The sequence below is a fragment of the Phascolarctos cinereus genome, unplaced genomic scaffold, assembly GCF_003287225.1.
Source record: "Phascolarctos cinereus isolate Bilbo 61053 unplaced genomic scaffold, phaCin_HiC Scaffold_9;HRSCAF=440, whole genome shotgun sequence".
In the NCBI taxonomy this organism is placed as follows: domain Eukaryota; kingdom Metazoa; phylum Chordata; class Mammalia; order Diprotodontia; family Phascolarctidae; genus Phascolarctos; species Phascolarctos cinereus.
The window spans coordinates 256476047-256497445 of NW_027556402.1; the positions used below are offsets into that span (position 1 = coordinate 256476047).

At 61.8% G+C, this 21399-nt stretch overlaps 1 protein-coding gene across 5 annotated transcripts; it reads left to right on the forward strand.

Moving 5' to 3' along the window:
* The first annotated feature begins 868 nt into the window (after window positions 1-868).
* PCNX3 (pecanex 3) lies at window positions 869-20365 on the forward strand. 5 transcript variants are annotated; one of them, XM_020968092.2, is made up of 35 exons: window positions 872-1088; window positions 1627-1814; window positions 1939-2038; window positions 2203-2242; window positions 2376-2471; window positions 2655-3821; window positions 3979-4105; window positions 4178-4353; window positions 4631-4727; window positions 5314-5449; window positions 5828-5988; window positions 6607-6760; window positions 6919-6951; window positions 7232-7403; window positions 7497-7607; window positions 7695-7786; window positions 7939-8048; window positions 8180-8285; window positions 8495-8587; window positions 9018-9168; window positions 10504-10648; window positions 10858-11035; window positions 11425-11533; window positions 11765-11894; window positions 12270-12328; window positions 12429-12644; window positions 13652-13905; window positions 16465-16695; window positions 16880-16983; window positions 17102-17249; window positions 17329-17559; window positions 18652-18926; window positions 19016-19143; window positions 19403-19752; window positions 19842-20365. In XM_020968092.2, exons 1-35 carry the CDS (start codon window positions 936-938, stop codon window positions 20040-20042), a joined length of 6222 nt encoding a protein of 2073 aa, XP_020823751.1. In that variant the 5' UTR covers window positions 872-935; the 3' UTR covers window positions 20043-20365. The 5 variants fall into 5 exon arrangements, with proteins under 5 accessions (XP_078004536.1, XP_078004535.1, XP_020823751.1 ...); XM_078148408.1 differs by having other exon boundaries at window positions 5338-5449; XM_020968094.2 differs by having other exon boundaries at window positions 2655-3779.
* The last annotated feature ends 1034 nt before the right edge of the window (window positions 20366-21399 follow it).

The following is a 21399-nucleotide window of genomic DNA, read 5'->3' on the forward strand; positions in this document are numbered from 1 at the left end:
TTAATCCTCATAGCCATTTTTTTATGCCTGGCGCTATGGTTATCCCCATTTTACAGATGAGGCCCACAAGACAAAGTGCTCATTTCTCGGCTGGGATTTGAACTCGGGTCTTCCGGACTCCGTTGACACATATCCTGTATGTACGCAGTCGTTCGCATATCGTTTCCCCCCCACCCCCGTTAGAATGTAAGCTCCTTGAGGGCAGGGTCCGTGTTTTTGCCTTTTTGTCCCCAGAGCTTAGTAGAGTGCCAGCCGCGTAGCATCTGCTTCTGCATCCTCCAGGTTGCGTGACAGGCCCCAGCTCCTCGGTTCGGGGCTTGGTCCCTACCCGACCGATCGCTTCTCCCCCGCCACTTATCGCCTCGGTCCCCACCGCGCAGGCGCGTTGGGTGCCTCGTCTCTCCCGGTCCCTCCGTATTCCTAGCCGGGATTGCTCCTCCCCCCAACCCCATCTGACCCCGCCCAGAGATCACGGCGCTTGGCACGGGCGCCGGCGCACTACCGTCCTCGGCACCTCGGCGCGTGCGCAGTCCTTCGTGGCCAGTTTTCCCTTTCCGGGTTCCCACCGCCCCCACCCCCGAGTCCGGCGGGCGCATGCGCTTCCGGCAGCTGGCTGCTCGCGGCTCCTGCTTCCGGCCTTCACCGCCCCCTCCCCACACCCCTCCCCCCTGCCGGGGCCGGCACCGGGAGCGGGAGCGTCGTCGGGGCGAGCGCGGAGGCCCGGGGCGCTCGAGCTGCGGCCGGCCCGGCGAGCGGCGGCGGGTCCTCCGGCGGGCGGGGCGGGGCCGCGAGGCAGGGGGGCGGGGGGGGCGCGCGGGCCCCGCATGCGGCGGGCGCGGCGGGGGGCGGGGGGGGCGGCGAGGGGCCGGGCGCGGGGCCGCCCATGAGGGCCCCGGGCCCGGGCCCGCGGACGGCGCCGCCCCCCCCGGGCGGCCATGGGCTCCCAGGTGCTGCAGATCCTGCGCCAGGGCGTGTGGGCCTCGCTCACGGGCGGTTGGTTCTTCGACCCGCACCAGAGCACCTTCTCCAACTGCTTCCACCTGTACACCTGGCTGCTGCTGCTGGCGCTGCCTTTCCTGCTGTACATGGTGAGCGCGGGGACACTGAGGCACGGGGGGGCGGGGCAGCGAGGCGGGACCGTCCTGCCGTGCACCTGCCTGTGCACCTGGGGGGAGGGGCTGCTGCTGCTGGCGCTGCCCTTCCTGCTCTGCATGGTGAGCCCGGGGAAACTAAGGCAGGAGGTGGCGATGGGACTGCCTGCTCCTACGGTGTGCACCTGCCTGTGCACCTGGGGGGAGGCACTGACTGCTCTCGGCCGTGTACCTGGGCCGTGGTGGGGCTGTTCTTCTTACTCTCCATAGGGCACGGGAGGAGACTGCAGCTTGGGGGAGTAGGGAGGGAAACCGAGGTGCTGGGGGGGTGGGACACTTAGGCACAGGGCATGGGGAGGGCAAACAGGCACGGAGGGAGGAGCGAGGTTTGGTAGCTCAGGCCAGGTTCAGAGCTGCCGGCCATCCCTTCCCCTCCCCCACAGGCGTGTTGGCTGCCTTAGCTTCTAGGAGGCTGCAGGATGGAGGCGCAGGGGAACGCCAGGCGGCCCCACTCAGCGCCCCTCCCTGCCCTCAGGTTCTGCCCCCCAGCATGCTGGTGGCAGCTGTGTACTGCCTGGTGGTGGCCGTCATCTTCACCACCATCAAGACGGTGAACTACCGGCTCCACGCCATGTTCGACCAGGGGGAGATTGTGGAGAAGAGGAACTCAACTCTGGGGGAGGCCGAGGAAGAGCTGGCCCCTGGGGACAGCGATGTGCCCAGGTAGGATGGCGGAGTGGGAGGGCAGGGCCCCCCACTGTGTGGGAAAGAGGCTGTAGGGCCGAAAGGGGAGAGTGGGACCAGCTTGCCATGGCAGGACCTGACCTACTCATCCCGAAACCCTTAGGGATCCTGGCGTGGAGATGACGGTGTTTCGGAAAGTGAGCTCCACGCCCCCCGTCCGCTGCAGCTCCCAGCATTCTATATTCGGTTTCAATCAGGTCACGGTGAGCTGGCCCTTTCCGTTCCTTGTTTCTTGATTGGGCAGCGTAGAACTCTGTCCCATGGGTTCCAGGGGCTCTGTCCCTCCCACAGTCCTCCTAGCTCTGGGGACTTCACCCATGTAGCCTGTGAATTGTTCCCTCGAGCTCACGGCTTTCTCCTTCATCAGGAGCTGATACCCCGGATAGAGGACTCTGGGCCTCTGAGAGGTGAGAGCTTGTGGCTTCTTCCGTGGCGGCTTGGAGACTCTTTTGGGGCAAGCACACAGGCCCGGTCCCAGGACCCCTGCCTTCTTGTGAATGTTTGGCAGGGTCAGAGCTGACTGGTGCATTCACATTGCAGACATCAAGGAGCTGGTTCGAGAACAAGGCAGCAACAATGTGATTGTGACTGCAGCCGACCGAGAGATGCTGAAGCTGAGCTCCCCAGAGAAGCTGTGTGAGTGGGCCTGGGAGGGCGGAAGATGGGTGGAGGTGGGGGGGGTGCCTGGGAGGGGCAATAGGGGGGCTGAGGAGGCAGGGGAGGCGGGCCTGGGCTTCACTCCACTAGCCCTTGAGTTCTTGTCCACCCCCTCCCAGACCGTGGGACAATTCTTCTTCCTCTGGTTGGTTTTCCTTCTAGTTGGAGATCTCCCCCAGACTCCCCCAGGGCCTCCTCTCCCAGAGCCTTCACTGCCCAGCACAGACTCCTCAGAGCATTCTCCCCTGGCTGGAAACAGGGGGACCCCGTGGAGTGGAGAAAGTGTGGCCGACACTCCCATGAGCCCCCTGCTCAAAGGGAGCCTCAGCCAGGAGTTAAGCAAAAGCTTCTTGAATCTGACTCTTCCCGACCGACCACTTGTGCGCACCAGCAGCCGCAAGGAGAGGCGTGGGGGGCCTGGTTATCAGCCCCTAGACCGCCAAGGGTCAGAGGACCCTGTGCCCCAGAAGGCTGGCTCCTCCGACTCCTGTTACAGCGGCACCGACAAGGAGACCCTGAGCAGCTTTAAGAGTGAGAAAACCAATTCCACACACCTGGACAGTCCTCCCGCGGGCCGTCCCCGGGATGGCAGTGACACAGATCCACCGTCAGAAGGCGACCTCCCCCCCTCCCCAGACGCTGGGGTCCCATCTGACGACACCATGCGCTCCTTTGACACGGTGATTGGAGCTGGGACTCCACCGGGGGGCCCTGAGCCCCTCCTGGTCGTCCGACCCAAGGACCTGGCCCTGCTCCGGCCGAGCAAACGCAGAACCCCGATCCGCCGGCATTCCCCCCCAAGCCGAGCCTCCCGACGCCCTTGCCCTGCCCCAGGCCGCCCCCTGCTGGAAGGGGGGGGCTTTTTTGAGGACGAGGACACGAGTGAGGGCAGTGAGCTCAGCCCTGCGTCCAGCCTTCGGTCACAGAGGCGCTTCAGCACTGACAGCTCATCCTCCACTTCCTGTTACTCCCCTGAGGGATCTGGAGGGGCTGGGGGTGGGCCCCGGAAGCGGCGGGCCCCCAGAGGGGCCGAAGAAGGGGCCGCGGTGCCCCCCAAGCGTCCCTATGGAGCTCAGCGGACCCCCAGCACCGCCAGTGCCAAGACACACGCCCGGGTGCTCAGCATGGATGGGGCTGGGGGCGACAGTCTCCGGGCCCCCCTGGCAGGCTCCAAAGCAGAGCTAGAGGCCCAGGCTGGGGGGGAGCCCGCGGTGGCCTTGGCCTCCCTGCCACCGTCGGACAGCTTTGCCCTCGGGAGCCGAAGGGGACCCACTGCCAACCAGCCAGGTTGGCGGGGGGAACTCCAGGAAGAAGGAGCAGTTGGGGGTGGTGAGTGAAGGCCATGCAGGATGGGGGTGGGGGTGAGATTTGAGGGTCGGCCGTGGTCCATGCCAGAAGTCAAGCCAGTCCAGGGCAGGGTAAGGACGGCACTCTTGGAACCCGAGAGTGGAGGGGTAATACCGGGGTATGTGGGGTTCTTTCGGAGGGGCTGCTGAGGAGGGCACCAAGCGGGACCGGTCGAGCAGCGTGCGGCGGACTCAGGCGATCCGGAGGCGTCACAATGCAGGGAGCAACCCCACCCCACCCTCCTCCGTCATGGGCTCTCCCCCCAGGTGAGCTGGCCCCAGTCTCCCCACCTCCCAGGGAAACACCATTGGGTGCTGATGGATGCCTCTGGTCTCTAGCCTGCAGGAAGCCCAGCGAAGCCGCGCGGCCTCCCACTCCCGAGCCCTGACCCTGCCCTCCGCCCTCCACTTTGCTTCATCGCTGCTGCTGCCACGGTCTGGAGCCAACGTGCACGAGGCTTGCACCTTTGATGATACCTCAGAAGGTGCCGTGCACTACTTCTACGATGAGAGTGGTGAGTCCTCCCAGCACGGCCCCCTGATGCATCCCCTTCCTTGTGATAAGTCTTTGAGGTGGAACCTTCTGCTCGGCAGAAGAAGAAACAGGCTTAGGGACGTTCCGTGGCTCCCTCTGCCCAGGAAATGAGGAAGTTAGTGCTCAGGCTCTCAGGTCCTCTAGAGGCCTGGTTTCTGGTCTGCCCCTTCCCTGGGGGTGCACGTTTCTCCAGCTCTGGGGGGGCTTTGGGGCCGGGGCCTCATCTCCCTGACACGCTCTCTGCTTCCTGCTTTTAGGGGTGCGGCGTTCCTACACCTTTGGCCTGGCTGGGGGTGGCTACGAAAACCCTGTGGGACAGCAAGTTAGTGGGGAACAAGGCACCAATGGGGCCTGGTAAGTAGCCTCACTCCGTGCTTGGCCAGGCCAAAATCATCCTCACTTCACATCCAAGTGGGGGCCTTGGCATCTCTCTTGGGGTTGGAGACTGGGGTCTGGGGAAGGAACCCACCCCTGGGTGTCAAATTCTTCATCCCCTCTGAGAAACTCCTTTGGGGCCGGTCACCCTAGCATGAGCCAGTACCTGCATGAGTGTGGGGCCAGTGATGGACAGCCAGAGGAGGAGGAAGATGGCAGAGGGAGATCTCCCTAGAATCTGTCTCTCCCCATCCCTCCCTCTCCTTCCTGAGCCTTCTCATGTGCACTCTTGTCGCTGCTGGTCACGGCAATCAGGGATGCCCTGGGTGCCAGGGCTGGAGTCATGCTCTTCCGTCAGCCTTTGTCCTCCCGACTCTGGCTCTCTGGCCCCCAGGCCCTGAGGTCTGCTCCCTCTGCGTCCCGTCTCTCTCACTCCCTCCTCTCCTTTTTCTTTTCCTCCCTCTCTCTTCCTCTCTTATCTCTCTCTCTCTCTCTCTCTCTCTCTCTCTCTCTCTCTCTCTCTCTCTCTCTCTCTCTCTCTCTCTCTCTCCCCCTCTCCGTCCAGGGACCGCCACTCTCATTCCTCCAGCTTTCATTCTGCGGAGGTCCCTGAGGCAGCAGGAGGTCTGGCCTTGCTACAGCCCCGGCCTGTGGTGTTGCAAGGGATGCAGGTCCGGAGGGTGCCCTTAGAAATACCCGAGGTGAGAAGGGAACTGGGAATAGGGGCCCGAGTCTGGGTCTGGAGGGAAAAGGGGGGCGGGACCGAGCTGAAGGGCTGAGCTGGCCCCTGGAGCCTTCAGTGACAACCCGGAGCGCTCCCAGAGCTGGCGAGAGGTGCCGAGCTCAGCTCCACAGTGCAGGTGGCAAAGAGGCATTCTTAGGCTTTAGGGTACGTGAGAGTGGAGTCGGCCGTCTGGGAAGGTTGCATGTCCCTTCCCTGCTCTGGAGGGGAGTGTTTTTCCAGATGTAGGTTGACTTTTGTAGAATTCTCTGGTGCTGAGACGCACGAAGGTTTTGCTAGAGTGGTGGTTGTTGTCTGGGGAGGAGACCCTTGGGCCTGATGTGTGTGGTGCCGGCAGTTTGACTTACTGGACCAGGATTCCCTGCATGAGTCCCAGGAGCAGACCCTCATGGAAGAGGCGCCCCCCCGGCCTCAGCACAGTTACAAGTACTGGCTCCTCCCTGGCCGCTGGACCCCCGTGCGCTACGAGCGGCTGGCCCTGTTGGCCCTGCTGGACCGGTGAGTCCCCCCCCCCGCCCAGCCTGGGCAAGAGTCGGGCCGCACAAACGTGAGCCTGGTCTCTGGGGGAAGCGAGAAGGGAGCGCCGAGCCGTTAACCTCTCCGTGCCTCAGTGAGGGGGTTTGACATCCCGTTGCTGGTTAGCGGATGTCAGCCTGTGGGCAGCGTGCCCATGCCTAGCCCCCAGAATGCCAGGGCTTTGGTAAGGGGGGGGCGAGCACGACGTGGGCTAGGCGGGGCAGGGAGGAGGGAGGACTGGCCAAGGGGCCCAGGGCCGCCCTGGCCTGCCAGCCTCTGCCCCCATAGCACTCAGGCACCCAGGGCCTGGTTTCACCTCCATTTAGCAAGCCTTCACAGAAGCCCTGCTGCATGCCTAGCACAGTACCAGGTGCTGGGCCTGCTGTGGACCTGGCATGTGGGATCCATTTGATAAATGCTTGATGATGACGTAGCAGGGAGACAGCCCTGGCCCCCAGTACCTTTCATTCACTGGGACGTGGTGGTCTGCTCTGCTCCACAGCGGAGGGCTTTCCCACCAAAGCGGGTTCCGCCTCCAGGGGAGGGCAGGGAAGGGGGCACTGGGCCATTGGCAGCCCGCTGACACGGTGACCCCCACAGGACCCGGGGGGTGCTGGAGAACGTCTTTGTGGTGTGGCTGGGCAGTCTGGTGGCCTTCCTGGGCTACCTGCTGCTCCTCAAGGGCTTCTTCAGGGACATCTGGGTCTTCCAGTTCTGCCTGGTCATTGCTTCGTGCCAGTACTCGCTTCTCAAGGTCAGGCCCCTTCCGGACCCCGCTCCCCCGAGCGCCCTCTGAGCCTGCCCGGCCCAGCCACTCTTCCCTGAGCTCGCAGCCCCCAGACCCCTGCTTCCTCTTGATCCTGTTCTCATTGGATAGGCCCTTTGGAAACCACGGTTCCCATTTTTTTGCAGAGCGTCCAGCCTGATGCTGCCTCTCCCATGCATGTGAGTACCTGCTGTAGTCAAGTGCTTGTCTTTTCTTAGTCACCAGCTTAGGAAGCGGGTTTGTTTTATTCTAGGGTAGGGGGTCGGAGGCTAGAGCTGTGTCTCTCGGGGGGGTTGGAGTGGGGTACCTCTTGAGGCCTGGGTTTTGTCTGATGGGGGCAGGCTCAGAGTCGGGGGTAGGGTACCACCTGAGGCCTGGGCCTCATCCACTGCGGGGGGGGATGCTTGTGGGCTGGGAGGGTCCCAATTTCAGGAGGTGCCCGTCTGGCTCCTTCTCTAGGGTCACAACTGGGTGATCGCCTACAGCCGGCCAGTCTATTTCTGTTGCTCCTGTCTCGTCATCTGGCTGCTGGATGCCCTGGGCTCAGCCTTGCCCTTCCCTCCCGTCTCCCTCTACGGCCTCACTCTCTTCTCCGCCCCCTTCTTCTTTTGCGCCCGTGATGTTGCCACTGGTGAGGAGGCCGGCGAGGCCACGCTCGGGTTGGGGGGGACTTCTCCAGGCTTCGGGGCAGAAGCTGATGGCTCCCTCCCCGATGTCCCTGCAGTCTTCACCTTGTGCTTCCCTGTCGTCTTCCTCCTGGGCCTCCTGCCCCAGGTCAACACCTGCCTCATGTACCTGCTCGAGCAGATTGACATGCACGGCTTTGGGGGCACAGGTATGCTGGGGCCTCTGGAGGTGGGTGGGGGCGGGGGAGGGAGGTGCTGGAGGAGAGCCGGGCCTGATTGCCTCCCCTCCCTCCTAGCGACCACCAGCCCCCTCACCGCTCTGTACAGCCTCCTGCGGAGCCTCCTGGCGGCCACACTACTCTACGGCTTCTGTCTGGGTGCCATCAAGGTAGGGATGGAGCCTCCGTCTGGGCCTCGGGCCGGTGGTGGGGGATTGTGGGAATGACGACAGAGAACCTAGGGAGGGGCTTCAGGCTCGGCATCCCCTACCCCTTTCTCTCGGTCTGTCCCCCCATCTCCCATCTGCTCTCCCTGCTGCAGGCGCCGTGGCCAGATCAGCATGTGCCTGTGCTCTTCTCTGTCTTCTGTGGCCTTCTAATGGCGATATCCTACCACCTCAGCCGCCAGAGCAGCGACCCTACCATCCTCTGGTCTGTGCAGGCCCCCCGGTCCCTTCTGCCCCCCCCCACCTGAAAGTGCCAGAGCCCCGCGCCCCCTTTCTCCTGTCACACTCCCTGTGCCATGAGATGTATCTGGGCTCACCCTTTTTAATCTCAATCAGGTCCTTGATACGCACCAAGCTTTTCCCTGACCTCGAGGAGCGGAATCTAGAGACCCCTCGTGCAGAAGCCCCAGATCCACTGCCAGGCAAACTGAGGCAGTCTGTGGTAAGACCATGGGGCAGTCTGGCTGCTGGCGTATGGGAGCAGGGCAGCGTGGCAGGGAGTTGGAAGGCTCTCTGGGGTTGGAGAAAGCTCAGGAGGATGGGGCTGATCTGGAGCTGTGTCTGGAATTTGAGAGGAGAGCGGCATGAGGGGGTGGGCACGCGGGCAGGATGGGTGGGCTCCACTGAATAGCATCCCTGCCCCCTTCTCAGCGGGAGATCTTGCACTCAGACCTCGTGATGTGCCCCGTGATCGCCGTGCTCAGCTTTGCCATTAGCGCCAGCACCGTCTTCATTGCCCTCAAGGTGGGTGTGGGCCCGTGGTCCGGCCCCAACCCCACTGCCGTCGCTGCCGCAGCCTTGGGCATCCCCATTTTGCCTGTTGGTGTTCCTCCCCCACCTCTCTCTGAGTCCAAGGGACAGAAGGCCTGGCCCGGGAGCTTTAGTGGTTCGGGGAACCCTGAGGTGAGGAGACTCCCTCCTGGTGCTGCGGGTCAGCAACCTGTCTGCAGTTTAGTCAGTGGGCTGCTTTGAAGCACTTTACAAGGGTCCCCCCTGGCCAGGATGGCTCAGAGACACCAGTTCTTCCCACTCTCACTCAATAAAAGCCATGTTTCCAAGCATCTGCCGTCGGCCACCCGCCTCGCCCCCCTAGAACTAAGCGGCCGTCTGCGAGGGCCGCCGGGCACCCCAGCCCCTGCCTGACCTCTCTGCGCTGCCTCTCTTCTCCATGCAGTCTGTCCTGGGTTTTGTCCTCTACGCGCTGGCCGGCCTCGTGGGCTTCCTCACCCATTACCTCCTGCCTCAGCTGCGCAAGCAGCTTCCTTGGTTCTGCCTCTCCCAGCCCGTGCTCAAGTCCCAGGAATACAGCCAGTTTGAAGTGCGCAGTGAGTGACGCCCCCGGGAGCGAGGCCACGCGCTGCCTGAAAGCCACTTAGACCAGCCAGCATTTGCTGAGCAGCCCCGGGAGCCAGAAACGAAGTAGGACCTGCCCTCAGCCGAGGAGCTTGCGCTCTCTTTAACCCCACTTGGCGCCAGGTTCCTCACCTGTGAAACCTGGGGAGCAGACTGAATGGTCCTGGGGGTCTTCCTAGGCTCGTGAACAAACTGAGAGAGAGATTCCTCTCTTGGCCGATCCCCATCACTGTGCCTTTGAGGAGGGCGCCCCTAGCAAAAAACCTGTGATCCCTCTCATGGCAGGGATCAGGGAAGCATTCCTCCCTCCTGCTCTGGGGCCCTGGGGTCCTGCCGGGAAGGACCTCGGAGATGAGCGGCTCCCCGACGCCCCGGCCACACCTCCCTTTCAGCGTGGCCTGAGAGCCGGTTCCCGCCCATCTCTGATCCTGATGCCTTTGGTTTCCACAGCAGTCAGTGGGGGAAATAGTCCTCTCTTCCCCTCCCCTCCCCTCCCCTGGGAAAAGGAAGCCCACCCCCTTTAGCCAGGGAGAACAGTTAAGGCAGGTGGCTGGCTAGCGGGACCTTGCACGATGGTGCGGGGGCCCGCTTGTTCTGCCTGTCTCGGTTCTCCTGCGTTGCTGGGTGCTCAGTCACCCAGAGATGCGCCCTCTGCCAGTTTGGCAGGTTGTCGCCGTGTCACCAGCCCTGGCACAAAGACCCGCTCTCCTTCTCCAAGGGTTTGTAACCCGGCGTTCCCTCTTGGCTGCTTCTTCCTGGCTAGTGTGGCTTCTGCAGCATCCCTTGCGGCGCCCCTGGCCTCTGCTTGCACTGGGGTCACTTATCCCTTAGGGTGGCTTTCTTCCCCCTCCCCCATTCCCCTCCCCCCGGAACGAAAGCTCCATGAGGACCTGGTGCGTCCACAGGGCATAGCACAGCTCTGGTCACTTAGTAGGTACTTCATGGGTGTGAATCCGGTCGCACTCCAGGATGGTTTGAATTTCACCCCCTTGGAGAGCTGACAGGGGCTTTGGGTCCTCTTAGGAAGGAGGTTCATTCGGGGGCCAGGGGCTTCAACTCTGGGCCTGGGGATTCTGCTGGCCGCCGATCGATCAGCTGGCTCTCTTGGCCTGAGATGGAGCTTTTGTGTAGAGGGAGGACATCGCTCTCATCAGCCCCCGGGCTCGCTGGAGTAGCAGGAGGGGGCCTTAAGTCCCAGCACCCACCCCGTCTGCAGCCTGGTGACGCTGGGCACGCCACTTAGTGCTCGCCCTACCTTGCCTCGTGTGGTCTGGGCTTGTGCCCGACAGGCTTTGGCTCTCCCCAGGGTGCGGCGCAGCTCATGTGGTTCGAGAAGCTGTACGCGTGGCTGCAGTGTGTGGAGAAGTACCTCATCTACCCAGCTGTGGTGCTGAACGCGCTCACGGGCGACGCCCACGCTGTCAGCGGTCGCCCAGACAAATTCTGTCTCTAGTGAGGGGGTACCCTGGGCTGCTGGGGTGGGGGGCCTGACCGCATCCTGGGATCCTGGGGGCTCTTTGGGGGATCCCTACCTTCCCCATCCTCGGCAGGGACAGAGTTGGTGTCACGAGCCTAACCAGGGCAGGGGAGACTGTGGAGGGGCAGACGGATGTGGCCCTCTGACCACCCTACCCACCCCTCCCCCCGCCCCCTGCCCCCAGCTGTCGGGCCCTCCTGATGACCGTGGCCGGACTGAAGCTCCTGCGCTCGGCGTTCTGCTGCCCGCCCCAGCAGTACCTGACCTTGGCCTTCACGGTCCTGCTCTTCCACTTCGACTATCCGCGCCTTTCCCAGGGTTTCCTGCTGGACTACTTCCTCATGTCTGTTCTCTGCAGCAAGGTGAGGCCCCCAGCTTCTCCAGATCCCCTTTCTGCCCTGCCACATGGTGTCACCTGCCCCATCCCAAGAAGGGGTTGGAGGAGACCGTGGCCCCTTGGATGTGGCCCATCCCCTGTGCTCCCTGCCCCGGGCCAGAGGAGGCCAGCAATCGCAGGCCTCCCCGCATCACAGGGTTCAGGGCACTAAGGCTAATGGTGCTGCCCTCTGTCTCCTCAGAGCTCGCCCTGGCCAGTGCCCATATCTCATGGGCTGGAACCAGTGTCCACAGCTGGTTCAGGGAGAACGGGCAAGGAGGCGGCCCCAGCCCCCAGCCCAGCCTGTCTTGTTTGGGGGCAGGGGTGGAGCAGAGCCCCTGCTAACCCTGTGTTTCTCCATGCTCCCCTCTCCAGCTGTGGGACCTGCTCTACAAGCTCCGCTTCGTGCTCACCTACATTGCCCCTTGGCAAATCACCTGGGGCTCGGCCTTCCACGCCTTCGCCCAGCCCTTTGCTGTGCCCCGTACCCTGCGGGACGGCCTGTGTGGGAAGGGAGGGTGCGGGAAGCAACAGAAAAGACAGGCGGGGGGTGGAGAAAGGCTTGGAATGGGGTTGGGGGCCAGGGGAAGCTGTGGTGGGGGTTAGGGGGGCAGAGGCAGACTCAGAGGGGATGGAGGGCAGGGGCAGGCTGGGGTGGGGGAGCTGCAGGTTCCATGCCAACTTTCCTAGCTACCACCTTGACCCCTGGCTGCAGACTCCGCCATGCTGTTTGTGCAGGCACTGCTTTCTGCCCTCTTCTCTACCCCTCTCAACCCCCTGCTGGGTAGTGCCGTCTTTCTGATGTCCTATGCTAGGCCTCTCAAGTTTTGGGAACGGGACTACAAGTGAGTGATAGCGTGAGGGGCAGCCTGGGCGTTTGGCTCACTGGCTGTGCGTTGCTGATTCTTCACTTCAAGGAGCTCCCGGTCTGGCTGGGAGATTTGGAGCCATAGGCCAGAGCAGGATGAAATGGGGTCTGCTCAGCAAAAGCGGGAGGTCGGGGAGCAGGCTGAGTACAAACACAGACCCGGAACTGATGGGGCTGTGGTGAGAATGTGAGGGTGACGGACCCAGCTTGGGTGGGTAAACAGGGGAAGACTGGGGGGCAGGTAAGCCTGGCTGGGGGTGGGATGGTAGAGTTAGGAGTTGGGCCTGGGATCACAGCTGTGAGCAGGGTTGTCCCCACATGGGAGTGCTGACACCTCTGCCCCCCCCCCCAGCACTAAGCGTGTGGATCACTCCAACACCCGCCTGGCCACCCAGCTGGATCGGAACCCTGGTGCGTACCCACTCCCTGGTTGTATTGTATGTGGTGTCCTCGGGGGAGCCTTTCCAGGGGAGAGGCGTCCCCTCACCTATTCGCCTGTCCCTGGCGACAGGTGCCGATGACAACAACCTCAACTCCATATTCTACGAGCACCTGACGCGCTCCCTGCAGCACACTCTGTGTGGTGACCTGGCCCTTGGCCGCTGGGGCAACTACAGCCCCGGGGACTGCTTCATCCTGGCCTCTGACTACCTCAACGCCCTGGTGCACCTCATCGAGGTCGGCAATGGGCTCGTCACCTTCCAGCTGCGCGGCCTGGAGTTCCGAGGTAGGCTGCCATGGAGCAGGGCCGGGGTTGCCCTCTGGAGACGGGAGTCAAGGGGGCATAGGTGGAGGAGACCTGCCTCCCCGGGAGGGGGCCGAGGGCCTGTAAGCTGTGGGACTGTGGCAGGCTCCTGTCGGTGCAGGGGCCTCCCTCACTGAGCATTCACACAGTATGAAATCTTAGGTCCTCCAGAAAGGGGGGTGGGCAGAGAACTCTGTTCAGGTGCTGTAAGGGCGGGATCTCCAAGGGACAGCCATGACTTAGCCCAGCCTGGAGGTTTGGAGGGCAGGTCGTTCCAGACAGGTGTGTGGAGGTCACAGTGCCTGAGGCATGTGAGCAGAGGGGAGAGCAGTCCTTGGAGCAGTCAGTGAGCATTGATTGGGCACCTGCTGTGTGCCAGGCCCTAACCACTGGGGATGCAAAAGACAGTTCCTGCTGTCAGGGAGCTCCCAGTCTAATGGGAGCCACATACAGACACGGCCTGGACAAGATCACCTGGAGAGAATGGACAGGGAAGGCTCTAGACTAAAGGGGAAGCAGTGGGGAAAGGCCCCAGTAGAAAGAGCAGGAGTGCTCCAAGTTGGAGTCTTCCCATTGATTCAAGCTTCTGTCGACCTTTGTTCCTGAGAAAGCGGCCTTGCCGCCTGCCTCCTGGGGCTCAGGGTGTGATCGAGGAGGCCACGGGGACTGGAGGAGGCAGGCAGCCCCAGCCAGGTGGGATAGGAGTGCCCTCCTGGCAGCCCTGACAGGTGCTGGCGATGGGCAACGCAGTACCTGGCGTTGGCAGCCTTCCACGAGGAGGGCAGGCAGCATCCATGTGCCGCCTGGGCGCCTGACAGATAGCCGAGGGCAGCGTGCTTCTCCTCCCTCCCCCAGCCTGCGTCCTGCCTCTTTTCACAGGGCGTGGCCAGCATCCCCTGGCCAGTTAGCAGCAGAGCCAGGCTGGAAAGGGAGGTGGTGGGACCCTGGAAGCCGGCTGCTAGCCTCAGTCCCTGCTGTTCTCCTTGCAGGGACCTACTGTCAACAGCGCGAGGTGGAGGCCATCACAGAGGGTGTGGAAGAGGACGAGGGCTGCTGCTGCTGTGAGCCGGGTCACCTGCCGCGAGTGCTGTCCTTCAATGCCGCCTTTGGGCAGCGCTGGCTGGCCTGGGAAGTGACCGCCAGCAAGTACGTGCTGGAGGGCTACAGCATCAGTGACAACAATGCCGCCTCCATGCTGCAGGTGTTCGACCTGAGGAAGATCCTCATCACCTACTATGTCAAGGTACTGGCCGCAGGGGCAGGATGGGAAGGACGGGGGGGAGGGGCGGCAACCGTGGCAGCTTCCCATCAGCGTGCCCCCCTGTGAGAGCAGTTGGGCAGGAATGAGGAGAGTGTATAGGGAGAGCGTGTCAGTATGGAAGTTCATGTTGCACTTGGCCTGTTTTCACAGAGAGGTTCAGCGATTTGTTCAGCCACATAGCTGCTTTTTTTTAAAAATTAATTTATTTTGATTTATCAATAATCACTTCCATAAGCTTTTGAGTTTAAAATTTTTCTCTCCCTTCCTCCCCACCACCTTCCCCAAGATGGCGCACAATCTGATATAGGCTCTACATGTACATTCTCATTAAACATATTTTCATATTAGTGATGTTTAAGTAAGAGTTCGAACCCATAGGAGGAACCACCAGAAAGAGGAAACAAAACAAAACAGAAGAAAAAAATAGCCAATAGCATGCTTCGATCTGCATTCAGACTCCATAGTTCTTTCTTTGGATGTGGAGAGCATTTTCCATCATGGGGCCTCTGGAGATGGCTTAGATCCTTGCATTGCTGGGAAGGTTAAGTTTATCAATATTAGTCACCACACAACGTGGCTGTTACAGTGTACAACGTTCTTCTGGTTCTGCTCCCTTCAGTCAGCATCAGACCATACAAGTCTTTCCAGGTTTTTCTGAAGTCAGCCTGTTCATCATTTCTTATAGCACAATAGTATTCCATTACATTCACATACCACAGCTTGCTCAGCCATTCCCCAATGGATGGGCATCCTCTCAGTGTCCAATTCTTTGCCACCCCAAAAAGAGCTGCTATGAATATTTTTGTACATGTGGGTCCTTTTCCCATTTTTATGATCTCTTTGGGATATAGCCCTAGAAGTGCTATTGCTGGGTCAAAGGGTATGCACATTTTTATAGCCCTTTGGGCATAGTTCCAAATTGCTCTCCAAAATGGTTGGATCATTTCACAACTCCACCAACAATGTATTAGCGTTCCAATTTTCCCACATCTTCTCCAACATGTATCGTTTTCCTGTTTTGTCGTGTTGGCCAGTCTGATAGGTGTGATGTGGTACCTTGGAGTTGTTTTGATTCGCATTCCTCTAATCAACAGTGATTTAGAGCATTTTTTCATATGACTATAGATGGCTTTAATTTCTTCATCTGAGAACTGCCTGTTCGTATCCTTTGACCATTTATCAGTTCAGCCACGTAGCTTCTGAGGAAAAATGAGGGCTGTGTTGGGCATTCCCTCCTTTGACCCCCAGCGGCCCCCATGTGTGTTCTGTTTTCCCCATTTTTACAGGGGAGGAGCAGGCTTAAAAGGGCAGGTGACCTCTTTAGGACTTCTCTGCTTCCCCCAGAACTCTGGACCATCCACTAGAGCCCATTCAGTACCTGGGGAGAATTATCACGCCTCCCCACGCCCAGCTGTAGGCCAGACCCATCTCCTTCCTGGTATCCCCGTCTTTAGTTGGTGACAGCCCCCATGGGTGGCTCTCACTGCCTGGGCTGGATGGGGTGGCAGCCCCCAGTGCGGGGGGGCAGGTGCCAGCGCTCCAGGTTCCCCAAGCCGTCCCTCTGTGCCCTCAGTGTGTGGCTGCTCTGGAGGGGTCAGTGACTAATGGGGTGGGTGTCCTTTGGCATCCCCTTTCCTGCCTGACCCTGGTGCTGCAGTGCGAGGCCCTGCCCACACAGAGCTGGCCATCCCCCGGAGTGTCCACCTTCCTCCCAGGCAGTGAACTAAATCCAGTGGCCTCGCTGGGGTGTGACCTTCCTTGTCCTCTCCTCTCTGGAAGGCTTGTGGGCCTGGTGCTGTCCTCCCCACTGTCCCGTCACCCTCAGCTGCAAGGGCTTCTCTGGGTCTGAGGCTCACAGAGGCCACATCTTACAGCTGTGGGGAAACAGGCTCTGAGTCGCTCCTGTAGTAAGGGAAGAGGGGGGATTCAACCCCAGGGCCCCTGGGGCCCCCAGTCCATGGCCTTTTGTATCCCCTCTCATTCCCTCGTAGACTTTAGTGGGCAGGTTTGCCAATAATGGCCAGCCCAGCTTCCCCTTTCCTCAGCTCAGTCCTGGGGAATTTTCTGTAGTTCAGGTGCTGCTGTTCTCCTTAAGGTGTTCACCTGTGAAGCTGCCATCACACCCTGCTGGCATCGGGGAGGGGGAGGGAGGAAGAGTTCTAGCTGTTGTGCCGGGCATTGTGGTCAGGCTCAGATGGGGTATTAGAAGGCATGGCCTGGGGTGATGCTGTCGCTGCTTATTTTGCGATGAGGGGCCTCCCCCTGTTGACCCCCACCCCTCTCCAGGCCTGAGCTGGCATCAGCCTCGGGATCTCCTCGGCGATGCCTCTGAGGCTCAGCCAGCAGTCGTGGAGAGGTCTGAGATGGGTGGAGCCAGGCCGGGGGCAGGCATTGAGGACCCACTTGGATACTAGCAGCCGGCCCCACATGATGTCGAAGGATTGCTTGGTCTGTGATGGCATGTGTTAGCCCCTGTCCCGTCTAGCCCCCACGGTGTGCTTCCCAGGGCTTCGCCTAACCCCTGCCCTCCCTTTTCCTAAGAGCATCATCTACTACGTGAGCCGCTCTCCCAAGCTGGAGGCCTGGCTGAGCCACGAGGGCATTGGGGCAGCCTTGCGGCCTGTGCGCGCCCCTGGCTACGCCGACTCGGACCCCACCTTCTCCCTGAGTGTGGACGAGGACTACGACCTGCGGCTGGCTGGCCTTTCGCTGCCAGCCTTCTGTGCAGTCCACCTTGATTGGATCCAGTATTGTGCTGCGCGACGGGGCCAGGTGAGCTGGGGCGAGGGGGCGGGGCACCTGTTGTGTGTGGTGGTCCCTACCCCACGCACCTTAGAGCCTGTGGAGAAGAGGCACAGTCCCTACTGGCGCATGTTTTGGGATCTGTCCTTTTCTCTCCCACACTTAAGGCCCGAGTCTCAGCCGAAATCTTGGGGTGGGGGGGTTTGCGTTTTAGCCCATGGAACACGACTGGAACTCCCCTCTTGTCACCCTGTGCTTTGGGCTGTGCGTGCTGGGCCGCCGGGCTTTGGGGACGGCGTCCCACAGTATGGCAGCCAGGTGAGTCTGGTTCTGGGGAGCCCCTCCTGGCCCCGCTGTGTGCCCCACCCTCGATCCCCTCCGCCCCGCTCACCCGTGTCTTCCTTGGACACCTGTGCCCCCGCCCTCCCTCCCGCAGCCTGGAGCCCTTCCTCTACGGGTTGCACGCCCTGTTCAAGGGAGACTTCCGCATCACATCCCCACGGGACGAGTGGGTCTTTGCCGACATGGACCTCCTGCACCGCGTGGTCGCCCCGGGCGTCCGCATGGCCCTCAAGCTCCACCAGGTTTGTGGCTGGCCGCTGGCGGGTGGGAGGGGCCGGCCCAGAAGGCGCCGTGGCCCAATGCCCTCCCGCTCGTCCCCAGGACCACTTCACGTCCCCCGACGAGTACGAGGAGCCCGCCGTGCTCTATGACGCCATCGCGGCCAACGAGGAGCGCCTGGTGATCTCACACGAGGGTGACCCCGCATGGCGCAGCGCCATCCTCAGCAACACGCCAGCCCTGCTGGCGCTGCGGCACGTCATGGACGACGCCTCAGACGAGTACAAGATCATCATGCTGAACCGCAGGCACCTGAGCTTCCGCGTCATCAAGGTCTCTGTCCCGCGGCACATGTGTGCACACGTGTCATTCCCCAGACGCGGGTCCCGTGGCAGCCTCCCGCCACGGGCCGCCCGGCGTGGACAGGCTCGGGCAGGTCCCCCGAGGTTGGAGGATGGAGGAGAGTTAGGCCGTCAGTCCATCCGTGAGCATTTAGTAAGCACCCGCTGTATGCTAGGAGCTAGAGATGAGACCATCCCTGGTCCCTGCCTCCTGCGGTAGTTAATGGCCGACGGGTCTTCGGGCGAGTGCTGGGGGAGTCCAGCCCCAGTCGTGAGTCCTCGAGCACTTAGGTGACTTGCCCAGGGTCACACAGCTCAGAAGGTTCTAGGCAGGATTTGAAAAGGAGCTTTGTGTCACCATCACCTTGGGGAAGGGCTGGGATCCTAGGAGGGGAGGAGACCAGCCTCTGAGCCTCTGTGATACTGGTGGCTGTGGCCGGGCGGGGCCGTATTGTGTCTCAGTCTTGTAGCCTAAGACTAGGTGGTGTATAGGGTGTCACTAGGCTTTGAGTCCTGGGTTCAAACCCTGCCTCTTGACACTAGGTGGGAAACCCGTGAGCCTCAGTTTCCTCATCTGTAAAATGAGAGTGGTAGTACCTGTAGCCTGTTCCTCACTGGGGGATGAGACTCGAATGAGGATAATGTATGAAGCGCTTTGCAAGCTCGTGAGCGTTCTGGTGACGATTGCAGAGCGGGCTTCCTGTAAGTGCGTGTTTGTGCCCACAAGGGTGAGCTGCTAGTTGCGGAGGGAGCCGAGCACAGCACCAGGCACGGATGGTCAGCAGATGGTCAGTGTGGTTCCCAGCCTCCTGGACCTTGGGCACGAGCCTGCAAGAGGCAGGTGCCCACAGACGAGGGGCAGCTTCTGCGTCCTGTAGGCCGTGCCTGTCCAGCCAGGAGAGCATCTGGGGAGAAGGGCAGGAACGCGCCTTTGGTGTGAGCAGGACCAGAGCCTCCCCCCTCCCCTCCCCGTGCTCCTGCCCTCCTTCCCCTCTTACCTAGTCGCAGACAGCTCCTGGGGCCCCAGACTGGACTCCGTGCCTGCTCTCCGGGGCATCCTGAGCTCTGACCCTCTGTCCCATAGGTGAACCGGGAGTGTGTGCGGGGCCTGTGGGCCGGCCAGCAGCAGGAACTCGTGTTTCTCCGTAACCGCAATCCAGAGCGTGGCAGCATCCAGAACGCCAAGCAGGCCCTGCGGAACATGATCAACTCGTCCTGTGACCAGCCGCTAGGCTACCCCATCTATGTGTCTCCTCTGACCACCTCCTTCGCCGGCAGCCACCCCCAGCTCCAGGCCCTTTGGGGCGGCCCAGTCAGCCTCCAGGCCATTGCCAGCTGGCTCCTGCACAGTTGGGAGAGGTGAGGGAGGGCCCGAGGTAAGAAGGTGACTGGGGGGGGCGGCGCTGGAGGCTCAGGCCGGCTTCCCTAAGCCTCATCCTCTGCCCTAGGCTTCAGAAGGGCTGCGGGGCTGGCTGTAACAGTGGCGGGAACGTGGACGATTCTGACTGTGGGGGCGGCTCTTCCTCTGTCAGCAATAACCCTCCGGCCCCTCACCCCACCCCCGAGACTCCCGCCGGTAAGGAAGCAACTGTGACTGTGCGGCGGAACTGGAGATCACTCCTGGGCGGAATTCAGAGACCCTAGACAGACCAGCCAGGCGGGGTCTGGGAAGTCCCCTTCCTCACCCCGACTCCCAGCCGCTTTATAGATGAGGAAATGGGCCCAGGAGGAGTGAGCGGTTTGCCCGGGCAGCAGGGAAAGGTGATGGGATGGGGGAGGAAAGGAGGGCTTCTCTGGTGATGCTCTGTTTAATCCATCCCTTCCCCCTTCCACAGCCCGTGAGCAGCCCTTCCCCCTGGGCCTAGGTCTGAGCTGGACGCTGCGGCCCTCCCTGAGCGGGGCCGGCGACGGCTTTTCCTCACGACGACGGAGAGAGGGGGGGCCCCCTTCTCTCCAGTGGCCCCCTCCCATGGGCGCTCCCCGGCTCTCAGGACCCACTCCTTCCCCTGTGCTTGCCTCGTCTGCCCCCCCTGAAGCCTCCCAGCCACCCCAGGCTGGCACGCTTGCCCCCTTCAGCTACGAGGGCCTCAGTGGCAAATGGAGCTTGGGAGGCAGGAAAGGTCTAGGAGCATCTGATGGGGAAGCAGCCTCGGGGAGCCCCAAAGGAGGGTCCCTCCGATCTCAGGTAAGGCCACGGGGGACGGGAGAGGGCGCAGCAGCCCGGGAGCTGACAGAGAGGCCAGGGTGCTGAAACCTCCCTCTCCCCTCTCTTAGGCGCCCAGCTGCTCCCCCTTGGACCTCAGCCTCAGCCCGGATGTCAGCACGGACACTTCTTCGCCTGGCCCTGCCCAAGATCCTCCTCTATCAGCCAGACCTTGTGAAGCTGGGACCCCTGGGGTTGGGGGCAACTGGCTGGCCCCCCCAGAGGAGCAGGAGAGCCCAGCAGCCCAGCCTTTACTGGAACACCAATACTGACCAGTCCTGACCCTGATGGGACTGAGTGACTGAGCGCTCAGGGGGCCCAGAGCCCAGCCTCAGCCTCACCTCGCCAAACGATGGGCTGGTCCCGTTCAGAGCTCTGGAGCCAGGGGGCAGGGCCCTCTTCGCTGGGGGCCAGGACTCGGGACCCAGGGGCCCCGCTCCCCGGGCTGGGAGGGAGAGCTAGTGCCTCCGGGAGATGTCAGCCCCCATCCCGCCTCACAGGGCCCTGGAGCTTGGGGCCGAAGTTCAGAAGGGGGGGGGGTCTTTTTTTTTCTGCTTCTGAGACACCAGAATTAATAACACTATTTTTGATTTTGGTTGGAGTTTTCTTTGGTCATTTTGTAGGGTGAAGTGGGACGAGAGCTGGGGTACCCAGTAGCTCCCCAAAGCATCCTCCTCAGGAGTGCAGGGTGTGGGGGGACTGAGGACTCTTTCATTCCAGGCCTCTGGGATCTTGGTAACGTGCAGATTGCAGCCTGTCCATAGAACATCGCCACCTCCCCGTTCTTGGGTTCTTTTCAGAGATTCTAGGGGAGCCCCTGGGGTGCCCCCTTCTGATGGATGAAGACTCCCAGAGCATTTTCTGCTCTCAGTCAGTAAACATTTATTAAGCACCTGCTGTGTGCCAGGCCCTGTGCTAAGTGCTGGCTGGACAAAGAAAGGCGGAAGACATCCCCTGCCCCAAAGGAGTGCCCCAGCTAATATGGGAGACGTGCAAACAGGAGAAGTTGTAGAGAAATCGGTCCCCTCCCGAAGGATGGCCCCAGCATTGGAGGCCATGGGAGGCTGGAGCAGTGAGGAGGGAGGGTGGCCCAGGCAGCAGGCATGACCAGGCACTTGCAGGTGGGCCCTTTGGATGGAACCCTCAGCTGACCCCCAAGAGGCTGTCCCTGGGGACCCTGCCCTCTGTCCTCTGAGCTGTGCTCCAGCCAGATGAGCCAAACAAGTGTGAGGAAGGGGGCACTTGGGACCCCCCCATTGGAAGGCATGCCCATGCTGCTGAGTTAGAAGAGTCGTTGGACTCAATGCATGTAAATGGGAAACTGAAGCCCAGAGAAATGATGGGGCTTGCCTGGGGATCACCCCCAAACCCCTGGTTCCAGGGCTTCACCTGGAGGAGACCCCCAAGGCCACTTGGTGACCCAAAGGTGTCGATCAGAGGTTGCAGGCCAGGGACTCAGGAGGGTTTGGGGCAGCCACGGGCCCCTCCCGGTGGGCCACACTGCCGAGGCCGGCCTGGGTGCCCTCCCTGGGGTCCGACCCCCCCCCCCCCCCCCCCCCCCGCCGTTGCTCCCTTTCTCCCGGCTGCCCCAAGGCCCTGGCCTTGGTCTTGAGCCTGAATCCAGTCGGG

Coding starts and splice junctions, on each gene's coding strand:
- PCNX3 (XM_020968092.2), top strand. CDS start 936: ATGGGCTCCCAGGTGCTGCAGATCCTGCGCCAGGGCGTGTGGGCCTCG. Junction 5,989..6,606: donor CTGTTGGCCCTGCTGGACCG/GTGAGTCCCCCC, acceptor TGACCCCCACAG/GACCCGGGGGGTGCTGGAGA. Junction 18,927..19,015: donor CTCCTGCACAGTTGGGAGAG/GTGAGGGAGGGC, acceptor CCTCTGCCCTAG/GCTTCAGAAGGGCTGCGGGG.